This window comes from Bombyx mori, chromosome 23 (genome assembly GCF_030269925.1).
Source record: "Bombyx mori chromosome 23, ASM3026992v2".
Classification (NCBI taxonomy): Eukaryota; Metazoa; Arthropoda; class Insecta; order Lepidoptera; family Bombycidae; genus Bombyx; species Bombyx mori.
The window spans coordinates 5,437,749-5,457,232 of NC_085129.1; the positions used below are offsets into that span (position 1 = coordinate 5,437,749).

At 36.2% G+C, this 19,484-nt stretch overlaps 2 protein-coding genes across 4 annotated transcripts in view; one reads left to right on the forward strand and one right to left on the reverse strand.

Moving 5' to 3' along the window:
* The window catches only part of LOC134201162 (uncharacterized), a 145,718-nt gene that overhangs the window by 97,672 nt on the left and 28,562 nt on the right, over window positions 1–19,484 (forward strand). The gene's annotated exons all lie outside the window — the stretch shown is intronic.
* The window catches only part of Apaf-1 (protein), a 35,685-nt gene that overhangs the window by 13,147 nt on the left and 3,054 nt on the right, over window positions 1–19,484 (reverse strand). The window contains exons 1-11 of one of the 3 annotated variants that reach the window (XM_021353580.3): window positions 12,551–12,724; window positions 12,208–12,374; window positions 10,497–10,724; window positions 8,920–9,128; window positions 7,835–8,135; window positions 6,584–6,813; window positions 5,108–5,666; window positions 3,681–3,871; window positions 2,167–2,284; window positions 1,183–1,372; window positions 359–700 (exon numbers count right to left, since the gene is read on the reverse strand). In XM_021353580.3, coding sequence (XP_021209255.1) covers window positions 359–700; window positions 1,183–1,372; window positions 2,167–2,284; window positions 3,681–3,871; window positions 5,108–5,666; window positions 6,584–6,813; window positions 7,835–8,135; window positions 8,920–9,128; window positions 10,497–10,724; window positions 12,208–12,354 — 2,515 coding nt within the window. In that variant the 5' untranslated portion in view covers window positions 12,355–12,374; window positions 12,551–12,724. Of the gene's footprint in view, window positions 1–358; window positions 701–1,182; window positions 1,373–2,166; window positions 2,285–2,830; window positions 2,900–3,680; window positions 3,872–5,107; window positions 5,667–6,583; window positions 6,814–7,834; window positions 8,136–8,919; window positions 9,129–10,496; window positions 10,725–12,207; window positions 12,375–12,550; window positions 12,725–14,944; window positions 15,051–19,484 lie in introns of those variants that run through there. The other 2 variants (XM_012697713.4, NM_001200008.1) reach the window with 2 other exon arrangements.

Sequence of the window (19,484 nt, forward strand, 5' to 3'; positions counted from 1 at the left end):
TTTACAGCATATTACATTAAAACTGCAGTATTTTGTTAGTTTTTTTATTTTTTTTGTGGAAGTAGCTTTGATATTTGTTGTAAAATATTGTATTGATTTATATTTTTATTATAGAGCGCTAGGGTGCGAAGTATCAATGTCTCTGTCTCTTTCCCACACTTTATGGACATCTCCGTCATCAAATATGAGAATAGATTTACTTGCTTTTAAGAAGACAAGTATCAACAACTTGTTAAAGCATATAACCGTGGTTGTTGTATTAAGCGATATCTGTTTTGAAGTTCATGCTATAATTACTATTTTCGTTGTCTCTTGATTGATAATTTAAAACGCGAAATGAAAAACTATAAAAACTTACCAGGAACAACAAGCATATCCAATATGGCACCTGTTTCTTCGAAATAAACAACTTTCTGCTTAGTTCTAATGTCGATCAAGTCCACTCTGTATACGGCGTTGAAACTAGCTACAGCAATGTATTTGTCGTTGTTACAGGGGACGCAGCATAGCAGCTTCTGTTCCCTGTCGAACTCACTTATGACGTCATACTCGGCGCCTTTGGGACGGTACAGTATAATCATTTGTGACGTGTGAGTTATTAACAAGTCTTCGCTGGTCGTCCAACGACAGTTTAGTATCGGTCCCAGTTTGGGTTCAAATGTTAACGGACTGGGATAGTTGTTGTAGGCATCGTTCGGTTCTGAAACAGCAGAAAGGATTTATAACTGAATTCTAGTGGTAGGACCTCTTGTGAGTTCGCGCGGGCAGGTACCATCGCACTGCTTATTTCTGCCGTGAAGCAGTAATGCGTTTCGGTTTGAAGGGTGGGGTAGCCGTTGTAACTATACTTAAGACCTTAGAACTTATATCTCAAGGTGGGTGGCGCATTTACGTTGTAGATGTCTATGGGCTTCAGTAATCACTTAACACCAGGTGGGATGTAAGCTCGTACACCCATCTACGCAATAAAAAAAAATAAACAGTGGACGTAGTTAATTCATGTCTCAAAGTTTGGGCGGCATTTACACCGTTGATGTCTATGGGCTCCGCTAACCACTTAACACCAAGTGGGTTATGCGCTCGTGGAATAGAATAAGCCAAATAAACTTTTTATGGCTGTTCGATAACAGTAATGTTTAACTGTTGTAAGTGGAAATAATATACCCTGTATAAGCCGCATACCTTCTTCGACGAGATTATTAGCGTTGTCGTCATCATCGAAGTCATCGACGAACCAAAGTTTGAGATATCCGTCCGTCGACAGAGCGGCTACAATAGTCGTGTCTTTAGTGCACGCGACGCCTATCCATTTAATGGCGGCACCGGTGCCCTTTAGTTCCTTCTTCTGCTTATTAGTTTCTATGTTGAAGAACTGAAATTATTGTTTTTTGTGTTAGACAATTCGATTCTCAACTATCGTACGATAGTAATCGTTTACCAGAAATATTTTCTGAAGCACCAACAACTTTACAAAGCAGAGAAACACGAACAAGTAAATTTCTAATAGAGATTAATTTTAGAAAATATTTTTTCTGATTATAAAATCTATTATTTGACTGATTCTTACGACGATTTTTTGTTTCAATGATATTTCGATTCTATTGCAAGGGCGAAGATCACTGGTAGAATTGGCGATTGAAATATTCAACAGATCTGAAGTATCTGAGGCACCTTAAAGTCAATATTGTGGTAAGAAGCAGTCAAATTATAGTACTTGCTGTGATGTACAAAGAGGGAAAAGTTAAAAAAAAAATTCAAAATGACTAGTGTTTATGTTTGCACATATTTGTTGAATTTATTAATTAAATGTTTCGTTAATGAAATTTTAATTTTTGTACTGTTTTATTATTCAACAAAAACATTCTTGATCCTTAAATGATTCGTCTAGAACGAGCTTAGCTAAAAAAAGATAGTTTTTATCTTTAAAGGTCTTCTTTTGCTGTTTCTGGATTTTAAAGTTTTTCTATTCACACTGGAAAGCATTTTGGTTTTGCCACATAGTACATTCTGGTTTGAGGGAAACAATAAATTTTTTTATGATACAATTGATGGGAAATTTATTTCAACATGGATAGTGTAATCCTGTGAGCTTAATCCTTGGCCCATATTCACCAAAATGAATTAGATAAATATGTGTGTGTGGGAGTTTAAAACGTATCATTTTACCTTTATCAAGCCATTGGACGTCCCAACAATTACATAATTTCTCAAGAAGCAAACAGATTTGATAACTTCCTTAACGTCGATAGTTGAATGTTTAATTTCTTCTACATCATGTTCGTGCCTAGCAAATAAACAAACTAAAATTAAGCAAAAAGCATACTGTCAGAAGGGTCATCTAAATCATCTATAAAATATGAACTAGATTCTAAAAATTTTTAAATCTCGCATTTCCATTTCGAGGTACTTAAAATTATGAACAAAGAAAAATTTTACGTATTTAAGCTTTAAGCTTAATTTTTAATCTTGTCAATAAATGTAAATGGGTACCAACAAAAAAAAAGAACTAAAAAAATTAATGATAATTTGACAATTCATAAAAATTACAGGATAGTCCGTAACATAATTCATAGTCTAATTGATAGTTTGAAATTGGAATATTTATACTGATTTATTTAGAAATCTAATATAGGCACTACTTTAAAAATACCTTATTTTCTTATGTACATACAATAGAGTACATTTTAATTTCAAAGGTGGTGATCATTTATAATTTTGTTATAGTTTAATCACGTTGACAGATTAGTGAGCGCGATTTAAGCACATTTGTCGCATAGCTAATAGACTGTCACACTTGAAAATTCGTGAGCACTTCACGTTAGTGACACACCGAGCGACAGATCCCATCTTTGAAAACAAGCAACTTCCACTTCCTCGTCACACCAAAGTCACAAGAAGCCTACGAACGATAATTCATAAATTAAATAAATAATAGTTTAAAAAAACTAACAAAATACGCTTTTAAACCTATATATACTTTTTAAACTATTATTTATTTTTCATTTTTTAGTTGAATTTCAATTTTTGGAGTTTACTCCTTTAGAATCGATTTACATATATAGGCCCGGGGTATGAAAATTATGGGGACCAAAATCGTACTAGCATGTCACACGAAATGCGTTATGCGCCTGATTGGCTCCTGATTGCGTGATGCGTGCGCGCGCCAATCAAAATCGTACTAGCATGTCACACGAAATGCGTTATGCGCCTGATTGGCTCCTGATTGCGTGATGCGTGCGCGCGCCAATCAGGAGCCAACGCGCGGCCGCGTTATTGCAGGTGACGCCGGGCTGCTGCGCCGGCAGTCCGCCACAAAGCCTCGTACTGATCGCGCGTTTCTCTCATTATTGTATTTTCATATATTTGTTAGTCGTTTGTTTTGTGTCTCGTTAATTTGTTAATAATCTGTAGTGTATCGTGTTGTCGTAATATAGAACTATTTCTCGTATTGTTTCGTTTAATTTTTTATATCCAGTAAACTCCAGTCGTGCGTCGGAGCGGACACACACACTTTTTTTTTTTTTTTTTCATATTGAATTGTCATCGGTCCTTAATAAGTATACCTAATTTCGAGTTAATCCAACGTTGTGAAGGGGGTCAAAGTCATGTTCAAAGATTCCGTTACAAACATACATACGTCTGAAGCTATTAAAAGCGTATTAAAAAGGGTTAGTACTCACATAAACTCAAAATACAATTCGTTGTTTACGCAGTTATCCCGTGCTATTAACGAAGCCTTACAACACAATATTCCTTTCGTTTCGTGTTGTATTATACTTTGCACAATGTTCGTGCAGGGGTAGTGGTGCAGGTCTGTGCCGTGCGTGCTTAGAAACGCTTTTATACTGTACACTAAGTTTCTGTCGATTTCCTAAAATCAAAACGTAATAGATTAGTAATTGGTTAGTAGTCATTAAATGCTTAAGTAATCAGGGGAACTGTGAAAAGGTATGAAGCCCATAGCGGTGAATGTTCTAGAGCCGATAGGGAGATATAGGCAAAACCGGCACATGTAAAAGGCTAAATGTCTGTCTCTCTGAACAAGCAATCGCCCGACGCGAATCTTGCAAGTTTTTTGTGTACAAAGGTCAAATTCGGACTAGTGGTTGGTCGAGAATTATTGGACCAGCGATGGAACCACTGTGCTGTCTATATTGGTCACAGAGCAGTCATGCATTACGGTATGAAGGTGAGGAGACAGTTGTTCAACAATTAAGACTACACCCTTGTATCCCAAAGCTTGAACATCTTGATGTATATGGGCTCCATTTATGATAATAGAAAGTGTAAACAGACTAGTATTATCTATCAATTGTAAAAATATTTATGAGACTGGTTGGTGGGACCTTCGAGCATTTGAAAATTTGACATTAGAAACCGTTTTTAAGCATTTAATTTTGTTATCAGTTAAAATATGTGCGTCAATATTTTGTTTGTATAATTCAAATGTGTTTACAGATCACATTTACATTTTAACGAAAAAAAGTTTTGCAATTTTTTTTATTTTAAACATTCTTGTTAATTAAATAATTACTTTGTATGAATAATAATAACGCTATAATTAGTTATTATCTAAAAGCATTCTTTCAATGACTAACTCAATGAAGATAAATCGTTTTTTTTACACACAATACGATTCTTTAAACAAATGTCTTGAAATTGATAAGCTACTTCTTTTTTTCTGAACTCGGTAAAAAATTATTAAAAGTGATCAAAACATAATATTTTTTATTATGACTAAATGTCATATGTTATTTATGGTCTGTATTAGTAACTGACATTGAAATGTTTTTTTTTTTCTACCTAAGCTGATAGCCTTGAGAGGCTATATCAGCGTCGCCTTAACTAGTAGGTGAGCTCACGGGGCTCAAACCTGACGACGTTGCTAACACTGACCCTAGCAAGAGCCGTGCTTCGCAGAATCTACCACCGGACCTGAAACGCGACCCACTGAGAAGATCCGGCGAGAAACTCAGTGGGCTGTGTCTGAGGGTTAATTTACTCGTCGAGCTTTTCATCGCAAGCGACGGGTTCGACGAGAACGATGACCGGATTGTAATGTAATTTTATTGATTATACAGAGCATTTCGTGAAAACTACTACTCACATCTCTCACAATATAATTTTCGTATTTCTGCAGATCCAGCATGACATCGTCCGGTCCGGTCAGTCTGACTTTATTCCCTAGAAACCTCAAATCTAAATACAGCTTACTGAACAAACTCCATTTCTGGTGCAAATTTTTCGTTTTCAAAATGTGAAATCCTATGTAGAAGGCTATGTATCCGTCATCGACTATCTCCGTTGGTGCAGTTTCGCTATCATATCTGTAACTGTTCAACAGTTCGTCGTGTAGCTTCTTCATTTCCTCTTCGTGCGTACAAGACCTTAGATAGTTCATTATGAGATCGTGCACTTCGTATAAATACTTTTTTTGATCTCTATCGTAGTTCTTTATGATCAGAGACTTGCTCTTGAGTTTCTTCGTTATGTTTTCGACTTCGTTGACGTCTACGTTCCACAGTTTGCTGTAGACTTGAGCGGTGACTTTGACGCTGTCCGGAAGCACTGCCAGTTTCATGAACATCGCAAGCGTGTTGGGGTTCAACGAGTTTATACACACTTGTATAGTTTTCATCGGGTTATCGTTGTTCGTTTTCCACACACTGTAAATATATTATACAGGGTGTTGATTTTGTTGAATTATCTATACTAATATTATAAAGAGGAAGATATGTTTGTTTGTTTGTTTGTATTGAATAGGCTCCGAAACTACTGAAACGCTTTAAAAAATTCTTTCACTGCTGGAAAGCTACGCTATCCCCGGGTGGCATAGGCTATATATATTATATTTAAAAAAAAATTAGGGATCCTTACTAAAAATCCAATAATATAACCCAATGTGTAAAAATATCCCTTAAAATTCTTTACATCGCGTGCGCTACTTTTCAAGCGAAGCCGGGGGAGCCGCTAGTAGAAAATGTTTCACTATATTATATAAGTCAAAAAATTTGCTTTCCCATGATCGCTCATGTTCTAAGTTATACAGTATATATTATAAAACCATATACATACACATATTATAGAATAATGTAGTCTGATACTAGTTGTGGTTCTTTTATCAACTTGGAATCCCTGGATTGACATTTTTACAATCACCCCTGCCTATTTCTGCCGTAAAGCAATAATGCGTTTCGGTTTAAAAGGAGAGAAGACTTAAGTTGTAAGGTGGGTGGGGTTTACGTTATTGATGTGTATCGGCTCTATTAACCACTTAACATTTGTGAACTGTAAGTTCATTTACCCATCTAATTAATAAAATAATTAATAAACTTGCTAATCTAACATCTACCGTATTAGGCCTCCTGCATGAATGTTATTAAAACTGAATGAATTGTAAGGTTTTTTGGTCAACGCTTATTCAATTCTTTCTTTATTACCGCTTCTTCTATTCGACCATTTTATCACTTAACATAAAGACAAATCCTAAAGCCAATGACGAAATCAAAGACATAAGAAAAACCTTACCACTAATAGGTAAACGTTCTAAAATTATAATGTCACCGTTGTTGTAAGTACTTACGAAAAGAAATTCTTTTTTAATTTCTTCAAGTAATATTTCCAATGACTTCGATCGTGTTTCAGTCTCTCCCTGTCTTCTGCGAGCTGGGCACCGATCAGGGCCACGTGGAAGGGGCTTCCTTTGCATAATTCGTTGAGCTCTTTCGCATACGATGGAAGTTTCGATACAGGTTCGTCTAAGCAAGAAGCAAACAGTTCTAGGGACTCCCTCTCTGTGAAACTGTTCTCCACCTGTAAATGATAGTATAAAATTACCACAAATCTGTTAAAAATAATTTGTAAAGTCTTAAATGTTAGAATAACAAATAAAAAGTGTTTGCTTAAATTGTCTGTCTATTTTACTGGTGGTAGGACCTCTTGTGAGTCCGCGCCGCCTATTTCTGCGGTGAAGCAGTCATGCGTTTCGGTTTGAAGGGGGGGGCAGCCGTTGTAACTATACTTGAGACTTTAGAACTTATATCTTAAGGTGGGTGGCGTATTTACGTCGTAAATTTCTATGAGCTCCAGTAACCACTTAACACCAGGTGGGCTGTGAGGTTGTCCACCCATCTAAGCAATAAAAAAATGTAAGTAAAATAGGAGTCAATATCAATGTCAGTGAACGTCTTATTATTGTTATTCTCAACACATGAAGTCAAATCTGTTTTTTTAATTCAAAGCTTTACTAAGAAAAATATAAAGCCTTACTAAGCCATATACTAATGTGACTAACTAAATTCAATCCAAAATGATACTATGTGGATAGCGAAATGCATACATAACCTGAATGGAACTAAAATCAATTTTATTATTACTTAATTAGGCGCTTTTAAATTATTAATCTCCGATACAAAATTCAATTTCATTACAAAGAAGACAATTTAAGGGATTAATCATTTCTGAGCATCTTATACTGTAAAAAAATTCAGTAACATTTACAATAATTTAATTTAATAAAAGACTACTCCATATTGAAACACGAGTGGAGTAATCAACACGCAACATTTGGAAAAAGCTCTAGCATATTCAACGAATTTCATTCAGTGCATTTCCTGAAACAATTATTTACGCTTCTATATCTCTTTGTTTACAACATCATTAATAATAACAAAATGATTGCTTAACATATTCTCGTAATAAAAATGAAATAATTAAATATTAATTTTAAAATACACACAATTCACTGTCGTATATTTACAAACCAAAGCCCGTTGCTACTAGATAACGATAAAGGCGATTCTATTTTTAATTACGAAAACAACATTAGTCATACCGTAACGATTTGCGGGTGATAATTAGCCACAACGTCCGTATCTCTGGTCGTGATCAGTATCTTGCAACCGATATCGAACGCTTCGACGCATTTCCGATCGTTGACTTCGTCCATTACGAGCAAACCTTCCTTCAGCGGGGGCTCCGAGAATAGGTTCTTCAGTCTGTCTCTGAAGTCGTTCCACGTGCGATCGTAGTAGGAGAGCGAATGGCTGTCGATATTCGAGCCCATACTCGACATTGATATCGAAGAGTTCATGTGAGAATTTTGAATGTACATCGATGATATTTTACGTAGTAACCTGGAAATTCAATTATATTTCAAACTAGCTGATCCGGCAGACTTCGTAGTGCCTCAATCGATAAAAGACCAAAGTTTTTGTATAAAATATACTTAAAACAAACAAAAAGAATCCGTCCGACGGGGGCCACATCAAAGGAAAAACAAAATTGCATTTTTTATTTAATTCAGAGCATTTTCATATTTATCTACCTTTTAAACCTTCTCTGGACTTCCACAAATAATTTAAGACCAAAATTTCAGCCAAATCGGTCCAGCCGTTCTCGAGTTTTTGCGAGACTAACGAACAGCAATTCATTTTTATATATATAGATAGATTATAGACCCATGATTTGTACATACTAAATTAATTAATAAGGAAAATGCGGATTGACTGATATTTTGTTAATTGTCTCAAGAAAAAGTCAATGGACGATAAGCAAAAAACTAATTCAAATAATAAGGAAGCTATAAGTGTTTAAATACTACGGTAGACAGAGAGAGCACTATAATGAAACATGACGTCACTTTGCCAAAGGTGAAAGCAACAGAAAATCTTTCGATCTCCACTAATAGACTAATGATTATTTGTTAAAAAATTAACCAAATTAAATTATCAATTCAATGAACACACTATTCACTAAATTAGGGACTCTTTTGATAATCTATTGTAAACGAGTGAAGCGACGGTAAATATCTTGTTCAGAAATTTGGAGGGTTAATAATTAATTAATCCTCCAAACGGTGCGCAATGACTCAATGATCGACGTAATTTGGTGTACTGAGTCCAAGTTTAGGGAACTTACGTATTCTGTTGAGCGATGATGTCGTCATCGGTCTTGCAATTCGCAAAGTTCATCCAAAAGACAATATCATTGAAATTGTTCGTTATGAGTTCGGGGTTGTCCCGGAGTACGTTGATGGCGACGCAGGTCTTTCCGCTGCCAAGCATACCGTGAAGCACCAGTATCTTGTGACGGGTCAACTCTTTAATCTTGGATAGGACTTCAGTTTCCTAGAAGAAGAAAAAACGAAAAAGTTTAATTTCACAATTCCCAAAAATGCTTATCTTGTTTATAAATTTAATGTAATATTTACATCATCAATGAGCCATTAGTTTAATGGAGCCAAAGTTGTTTATTTGCCAGGCTAATAAAGGTATCATTAGCAAAGTACATCGTTATATTCTTGTGTTTCCTAAATTGACTGGTGGTAGGACCTCTTGTGAGTCCGCACGGGTAGGTACCACCACCCCGCTTATTACTGCCGTGAAGCAGTAATGCGTTTCGGTTTGAAGGGTGGGGTAGCCGTTGTAACTATACTGAGACCTTAGAACTTATATCTCAAGGTGGGTGGCGCGTTTACGTTGTTGATGTCTATGGGCCCCAGTAACCACTTAACACCAGGTGGGCTGTTAGCTCGTCCACCCATCGAAGCAATAAAAAAAAATTTGATTTTAAAACTAACATAAAGCATTCTTTAATTTGTACATTGTGCCTTTTTTTAGTTTTTTTTTGTGTATGGTATTTATTTGTTTGTTGAGTCGGTTTTTCTTGAAGACGTTCATAGGAATGTAGCTGTGTGAGTGAACCAAAAAAAATGTTAGTACTTTATCTATACTAATATATAAATCTACAGTGGTTTTTACGGATGTTCCCTTATAACTATTGAACCGTGCATCCAGTTGACTTGAAACTTGGTATCCATGTAAAAAATACATGTACTTAATGGATAGGCTAATATTTATATGAGTGTTGGACTCCCTACACCAGTTGCGGGGGCGTTAATGATGAGAATTTTGTGGGGGTGAGAAATAATAATGTTAATTTTAAATGCCCAGCGAAACGGTCAGGTACAGCTAGTCGTACTATAAGAACGTTACTATTGTCTTCTTTTTTGAAGTCGTCGTGGCCTAAAGGACAAGACGTCCGGTGCATTCGTGTTGAACGATGCACCGGTGTTCGAATCTCAGGCGGGTACCAATTTTGCTAATGAAATATGTACTCAACAAATGTTCACGATTGACTTCCACGGTGAAGGAATAACATCGTGTAATAAAAATCAAACCCACAAAAATTATAATTTGCGTAATTACTGGTGGTAGGACCTCTTGAGAGTCCGCGCGGGTAGGTACCACCACCCTGCTTATTTCTGCCGTGAAGCAGTAATGCGTTCCGGTTTGAAGGGTGGGGCAGCCGTTGTTACTATACTGAGACCTTAGAACTTATGTCTCAAGGTGGGTGGCGCATTTACGTTGTAGATGTCTATGGGCTCCAGTAACCACTTGACACCAGGTGGGCTGTAAACTAGTCCACACATCTAAGCAATAAAAAAAAAGCGAGTTACCACGAAAATTACTTTGGAAATAGCTTAGTATACCCACCACAGCCTTTCTCCTGACATGGTGTTCGGGAAGCCTTGGCACGTCGCCTTTGCTAAGGCTGTCCTCGAAGCTGTCGTTAAACATTGGCCCGTTGGATTGTGTAGCAAACTTCTCCCAGAGCCAGTTGTAATCTTTGGCAAGGCTATCAACGAATGCTTCGTAGGCCTGATTCGTGCCATACCTTAGGAGGCAATCTATCAAATACCTGACGCCTTCGACTCGATTTTTCTGGAAGTTCAAAAGCTTATAAATCGCGATTAAAGCTCGACGTAAGATGCAGTTTAAAAAACTCAAAGTCTAGGGTTTAGTTATCATTCATAATCGGATCCGCTCGGTGGTATCATATAACTATATCATCATAAAGAGTACATACACATCATTGTCAAGTTTCATGATGATAGAACAATTGAAGACATGAGTGGATTAAGGAAGGGGTTAAGTACCATTTTTAAGATTTTTGAGTTTTTACATTGAATCAAGGTGTTATGTGCCTATAAACCATATTAGACCTTAAAGTTAAAGTAACTAGTACAAGTAACAAAAGTTTGTTGTCCGTTTTCTCAAAATTAACAAATTGTATCATATCACCTTCATCCACTCATGTCTTCAATTAGAAATGAAAATTCAATTGAATGATTTTATTACGTTGGAACATACAGGACAAACTAATAAAAGCGTGTTAAAAATAAGTCTCTAGCACGATAAACTTATCATTACTTAGAAACTTAGTAATTCATATTTTATATCAACAGTATTTTTTATCGTAAGTACTTTAATACTACAACTCTTTATCTAATGTTATTTTCGATGTTGTAGACTTTTTATCATAAAAAGTTCGATTGCCAAATCAGTAATAATACCCGTGTCTACGTTAAAATGTTTCACAAATCATTAATAACAGCCAGTCATTAGTCAAACCATATACGTAGCAGAGGTGTCCGCCTACAGCGGCACAACAGAAGCACAAAATTTTGTGTGCTTCTTAAATAATACAAATTAGCAAAGACAATTCTGGCTTACAATATTAGATACCATCAATGTATCGATGTAAACAACGCCGTTAACTTGTCGAGTGCCTTTAAGTTCTGATAATCGCTTACCAGATAGATTGTGGGTCCAACTATGCCAATATATATATATTTTTACTGGAGGTATGCCCTCTTCTGAGTGCGCACCACCACCCTGCCTATTTATGCCGTAAAGCAGTAATGCGTTTCGGTTTGAAGGGTGGGGCAGCCGTTGTAACTATACTGACTATATTTATAATTTCGTATGGACATAAGAAATTTCAGCATTCGCCATCCGATATCGGGATTCCATTCATTATAAGATCTGATTTGAAGTAGGACTATCTGTCAGATGGCACCTTCAGTGACGGGCTCATCCGAAGTAATCCTCAAAGCGCTTTCAAATTTCAGCAATGGTTCGCGATACCATGATCTCGGTTAAACTCCTGCCTATTTCTGCCGTGAAGCAGTAATGCGTTTCGGTTTGAAGGGTGGGGCAGCCGTTGTAACTATACTTGAGACCTTAGAACTTATATCTCAAGGTAGGTGGCGCATTTACGTTGTAGATGTCTATGGGCTCCAGTAACGACTTAACATCAGGTGGGCTGTGAGCACGTCCACCCATCTAAGCAATAAAAATAAAAAAAATACTTATACAATTTGTTATTTGACGTATTCTAAATTCTTCACGGTTATGTACTTACAACTATGACCAGATTAGCGATATGTTCGTACACCTCTGAAGATATAGCTTGTTTCGTGTAAAGTTCGTCTAGAATGTACTGAACATCTAGATCTTTGATGATAGCCTGCTGATTGTGCTGCAGCAGCTTCCTGTTCTTGAGATCCATTTCGATCGCGGCTCGCTCATCTGAACAGAAAATGTACAATTACAGTGTAATAACATACTGACCGAAAATTTTGTTTGTGAAAAACGAGTGAAATATATTTTCGGCTACAAGTATGGTATACACAAGAAAAATACCGAGATTTTGAACCCTCAATTATACCGATTATATATGATAAATATAAAATAAACCAGCACACCTTTAAGTAGTTTTAAGTAAATTATATTTTAATTCACCACAATTTAATACCAATTGGTAATATTAGTTTAACACATCTTTGTATATTTATAGAAGAATCGAAATTTAAACTTTCAATTCGACTCAATACAAAACTATTGGTCTCAAGCATGACCGTTCTAAAATGAATTCACAACAACTACAACGAATCGAAATTTAAACTTTCAATTCGAATTGATATAAAATTATTCGTCTCAAATACGACCGTTCAAAATAAATTCACAAAAACTACTACGAATCGAAATTTAAACTTTCAATTCGAATCGATATAAAACTGTTCGTCTCAATCACGACCGTCCAAAAATGAATTCACAGCAACTACTACTTAATACTGACTAGATAATTATTATCTGACGAACATTTAGATGTACGACCTTGAGTCTTATGCCCACATATACATAACACGACAAGCAAACACAACTTAATTCGAGAATGAAATATGTCGTTGACCGTAAACGATTGCCAAGGTCAATTATTAGGAAAATCTGAAGTAAGCCCCAAAATTTCTTACATAAATATATCGATTCCATATTATGTATTTTGGTATTAAACGAATCTAGCGTTTGAATTTATCTAGGGTTCATTCCTGAATATCAGGGTCTGTAGGATTAAAATAATCATTAATAGAAATATACAACTTGAATAAGATAACAATTGAACGTTGGCATGTTGAAGAAATTCAACTTTATACTCGTATTAAATACTTGTTTACTTCAAAAGAACATTATTATTCATTTCATTAATCAAAACTTCATCCGCGAGAAAGAGAAAGTAGTAATTCTAAGACTACGTCACTTAAAAATGACACTGCTCATTTATTGTTGTAAAAGCATAGATTAGAGACAGCCCTGTTATATAGAATTGAAGGAACTCGGGCAGAAGAATATATTCTTAATAGTTTTTGTAGTTTTCAAATAAAGTTTACATAACAGCATTATTTAATACTCAACAGTTTTATTATATTTAAGACAAGGGTGGCTCCGCGAGTCTGGTTGTAGTGTAGACCGCGGGATCCACCTTATTCTGACTGGGTTCTGACCCCGGGCCGAGATTAGTCGTCGGATATAAGAGTGCAGGGGAGTCGTTTAGTGCGGTAGGGCCCTAAAACGTCCTTAGGCCCGCGGTCTGCTCCCAACATCTGCAGATCGTCAAGTCTCATACCTCGTGCGCCCGGGGACCTCGTAGGAGGTTCGGAGCCGGCCCGAAAAAAAATATCATTGTCCTAGTCGTAATGTTAGACATACATAAGTGTGTTTTATGATTTCTCATCAAAAACGTTGTCTATTGAGACTAGTCTAAATTCAATCAAACTTTGTCCGTATGACCGTCGCCTTTGTAGAACTTTTCTTATAATGTAGGTCACTAAACGAGCACACAGGTCTGGCGTTAATGGAATACTAGATCCTGTTGAACATAACGCAAATCAACTTTGTGACAAAGATGAAAATCTCAATTTTATTATTAAAAAAAATCTCCTATACTTTTCAAATAGGAACGCATGACTAATTCGAGGAATATTCTGATTGTCGATAAACTGATATATATCTATGTTGAATCACAATACAACAAACACCTTCTAATCAATATAATTAATCGTTTTGTCAACACGCTGTCTCGTATTCATTTAGAAAAATTGGAATGGTATTAGGTTTCTAATTGGACATTATTAATACTACTTTCAAATAGTAATTTAAAAAAAGCAAACGCTAGAGCTTAAGTCGTAAAAGCAGTTTTAATTATAGTCAAATCACTATATTGGTGTATTCTGTACATCACGATGTTTCAAATTGTGGTTATAGCTAGTCAAGAAACCACTTTGTAAGTTTACTGAACTTATCACATTTTACTAAGAACTAATCTTTCTTGTCCTAAGTTTGAGTTGTTAATACAAGGGCGGGATGATAAGTAACTAGCCTAACAATAAAACACTTAACTTTTCGTAATAAAATTAATTTTATTTTTCGACATAGTCTCCGTGAACCTCTACACACTTATTCCATCTTCGTTCTAAAGCAGTAATGCCTTCCATAAAATGATTTCTTTTGAATCCTGCAAAATACTCCTCTACAGCGGCTATGACTTCATCATTTGTGGTAAATTTCTATCCACCCAAAAAAGTTTTGAATTTAGGGAATAAGTGGAAGTCTGATGGTGCTATATCAGGCGAATAAGGTGGGTGGGACAGCAAATCATACTTCAATTCGTTGATTTTTGCCATAGCTTTAACACGTGTGTGAACCCTAGCGTTGTCTTGGCGGAAGATGATTTTTGTTTTGCCAAATCTGGTGGTTTTTGCTGAAACACTGATGAAAATTATCTAGAAGATTAGCATAGTATTCTCCATTAATCGTTTGACCTTTAGGAAGGTAATCTATCATCAAGATCCCATCTGCATCCCAAAAGACGGAAGCCATCACTTTTCCAGCCGACTTTACAGCCATGGATTTTTTGGAGCCGGGCATCGCGATTGCGTCCACTGTTTTGATTGAATTTTTGATTCTGGCATGTAATAACGAACCCATGTTTCATCTGTTGTTACAAATCGACGTAAAAAATCGGCATTATTACTCTGAAACGGTCCAGACATTCTTTTGACTTTTGCACCCGAATCTTCTTTTGATCGTGCATAAGCAATCGCGGCAGCCAACGGGCCGATGACTTTTTCATATTTAATTCCTCACTTAGGATATGATGTACCCGGTCTTTTGAGATACCTGTAGTATCAGCTCTATCAGATAACTTCAATCGTCGATCTGTTAAAACCATATCATGTACTTTCACGACCATTTCCGGAGTCGTGACGCTTTTTGGACGTCCGGGGCGGGCTTCATCTTGGACACATGTACGACCGCGTTTAAGCTCAGCCACCCAGTTTTTTACTATGGCATAAGAAGGAGCACATTCACCCTAAGCATTATTTAACTCGTCATATATATCTTTCCCCTTCATGCCCTTCATATGAAGAAACTTTATCACCGCTCTTTGTTAAATTTTATCCATTTTGAAAACACTTGACGAAATATATTTTCAAACCACAAAAAATCAATAAAATTTTCACGCCACCAAATTCAAATTTAGAACACAGGTAGCCAGAGATACGAATTTAAAAATGACATATATATTTTTTAAAGTTTAACTTTTTAAATAGTAGAGGCTAGTTACTTATCATCCCGCCCTCGTATTAAAAGTCTAGAATGGTTAGTCTAGAATTAATACTAATCATACCAACACTTACTGGTACATATTTCTACCGTGGCGGGTAGATAACGATATACGACAAGTATTACTAAAATAAACAAAACAAAAAAAAAAAATGTATAATAACTGTAAATTAATTGGTAAGAAAAAGTAATGAAGTCAAATGTGCAAAAGCAATAAGATGCATACGTGCATTTTCAATGCAAAAGTTCAAAATTAAAGTTCAAACTAAATATATTTAGTGTTCAGAGAATTGCTATCATTTTTTGAATGCACCGCGAGGAAAAAGGAGTTCTGTTGTCTGCGTTACGTATTGATTTACATTACGAATACAACCTGAAACCGGTATAGCCATGATGACGTTGAATTGTATTTTTTTACATCACATGTTCCGGACTAGTCATTGCATTTAGGTTTTAATTTAAAAAGAAGGAAATTCCAAATATATATTTTTTTTCAGACTATATGCGGGAAATTAGGCTATTGTAAACAATGTACATATTTTTATAATAAGAATCTATAAATGCCTTTGTAGGTATCACCACCCTGCCTATTTCTGCCGTGAAGTAGTAATGCGTTTCGGTTTGAAGGGCGGGGCAGTCGTTGTACTGTTAAAAATGAGACCTTACAACTGATGTCTCAAGGTTTTTTGGCGGAATTTACATTGTAGATGTCTATGGGTTCCGGTAACCACTTATGGTAAATCAGGTGGGCCGTGAGCTCGTCTTCTCATTAAGGCAAGAAAAAAAAAACTTTCTGGATTGAATAAAACAGCATAATATCGTTAAATGATAACCTAGTTCTTTGTTGGTAAATATAATAATAAGAAGAAACCGTAGCATCATTCTTATTTCTGATGGCAGCCAATTTTAGTGTCTGCATCAAAACAAGATATTTTGTAAAGTATAACAACTGTTAATGGTTTGCTCATTTTTTTTATGTATTTTCTTCACTTGTCAAATTATTAATTAAAACGATTATAGACATAGAAAATTCTACAAACTAGAATTTTTTTTTATCTAAAAGTATGTAAGACTTGCGAACCGAATATTACAATCAAATTATTGATACATTTTTTAGAAGCGCAAATATTCCGAATTTAGCAAATAACCTGTTATTTGTTTAATTAGTATGCACACTACCTTGTACTGAGTACTTGCTACATAGCGTGTACGGAGTGCAAGTCATTTAGTATAACACATATGGCGTATTTTTTTTCCTAACTGTTCGCGGACGGATCGGTGAGCTTACGGGCTCAACCTGACAGAATTTACTAACAGTGACCCTATCAAGAGCAGTGCTTTGCAGAATCTACCACTGGATCGGGCTCGTCACCCACTGAGAATATCCGGGGAGAAACTCAGTGGGCTGTGTCTATGGGTTAGTTCGCGCGTCGCGTGTAGCTCAATTGTAATTTTTCTTTTACATATTAATATTACGCAATATTTGATTTTTATTTCACTTTTGAAGATCTGATTTCCATAATTGGAATTTCTCATAGTTTTTATATCAAGACCGATATATTCTTGATGAAAACTATCTCGATACTACTAGACCCTCGCGCATATTGCAAAACGCAGATTATTTTGAAAAATACACTTTTTGAAATTGCGCACTAGCTCGTAGCCCATTTGGTGTAAGGTGTTTTTTATACCACGTTAATGCTTAGATTTTACAGTACAACGATTGTCCCAACCTTCAAACCGAAACGCATTACTGCTTTGCGGCAGAAACCGTAATAACAGTACACAGGGTGGTGGTACATACCCGTGCGGGCTCACAAGACGTCCTACCACCATGACTTAAAATTAAGTCGAATTCTTATAGATATAGATGATATAACGACTGTCTCGACTGAACACAGACATAGGCGGGAATGTTGGACCCACCCGTGCGCTGTACGATACGATCGCAGTAAACTGGTATCATACAGCTAATTATACTGTGTTGAATCCCTTAATATCCTTTTACGACATATAAGCCACGAGCAAAAGTATAAGGCACCCGTATTGAACTGCCAGTTTTAGGATAGTTTAGCATAGGAGATTTAAATAAAATATATTTTGTAATTTGTATGATTTATTATAATAAAATAATTAATATTTCGTCGGTCCACCTAAAATTGAGTTGATTGTAAGACAGCAGCCCCCGTTTTCCGCATTGACTATACCAATTTAAAATATTATTCTTTGGATAATTGTTGCCACTCTTTATTTAAGGCAGCCAGTAGTGTGTTTTATTAGTTATGGAGTGTCTCCGTCTTTTTCTTTACAATAGACTAGATATGCTCAATCGGATTGAGGTCCGATGATTGTAGTGGCCAATCTAAAGTCTAGTGGTCTATACGGTTTTGAGTCATCCACGCCATAGAATGAGCAGATTTTTGGCAAGTGGCGATGTCTTGCTGGATTTTTATTCCGTCACTGTTTGTATCTTATGTGGTGTATTTTTCACTATTAATTCGCCCCTCACACAACACCATTTCACCCACCCTGTAGGCAGCCATGCAACCATAAATCATAACTGAGCTTCCACAGTGTTTAATAGTGGGTACTATACATTCTGGGTTATATTCATCGCCCACTCAGCTCCTGATATAGGTTGCACCCGAAGTTCCAAGCACCTCTATAAAGACAAGAGGCTGGTTAAATTTATGATTTCATTATTTTCATTACAGAATTAGTTTTCAAAGATATTGATTATTATGAGATTATTTAATATAAAACAAAAAATAAATAATGTAACCTCAAAGTTAGCTTCTTCTGACCATAATATGTTGGACCAATCTTCCATTGTCCAATCTTTATGTTTGACGGCTTCTTCCTTGCCTTGTAACCTCTTGATCCTGACTTTAGAAGCTTTCTTCTAACGGTATGTACACATACAGTTTTGTCTTTTGCTGTAGATATACAGGCAGCGAGATCAACAGCTGTTTTTTTAGGTTCTTTAGAGACTGGCTAATCAACAATCGGTCATCACAATCGGAAGTGACTCTTCTTCTGCCTGTTATTAACCCGTTTTCATGGGAACCGGTCTCTTTGAAGCGATTTATTCCGGATTGCACTATACAACGAGAGCACTTCACTTCTCGGGCTATCTTCACTTGTGACATGCCTTGTTCATGTAAAATCTTAATGTTGAAGCGCTGTTCTGCACTAAGTTCCGATTTTTTTGGCATGATCCATATTAAAAAAGTTATTCTCTAGGAATATGCCACAAATATATGCGTACACGTGTATTCACTTTAAACTCTGACAGCACACTAAAATTCGACAATTACTAAAATAGCTAATTCGAAATAATATTGTATTATTGCACACCTGCATGTCATAAATGTTTGACAATGTTAAATCTACGAAAACGCATCCCCAAGAAAATGATAAGACCATAAAAAGCTTATTAAAACACGATAAACAATAGGGGTGCCTAATACTTTTGCTCGTGGCTGTAAGACATGCGGTGGTGCTCGTCTAGACGGACTCATACCCGATCCTGTAGACCACATGGTAAACAGTCGACGTCGCCCTAAGCACTTCAGCGGTAGGCAGCGGCTTGGCTCTGCCCCTGGCATTGCTGAAATCCATGGGCGACGGTAACCACTCACCATCAGGTTGGCTGTATGCTCGTCTGCCTACAAGGGCAATAAAAAAAAAACTTCATTACGGATCCTCCTGTTCTATTAAAGGTGCTTTTAGGTA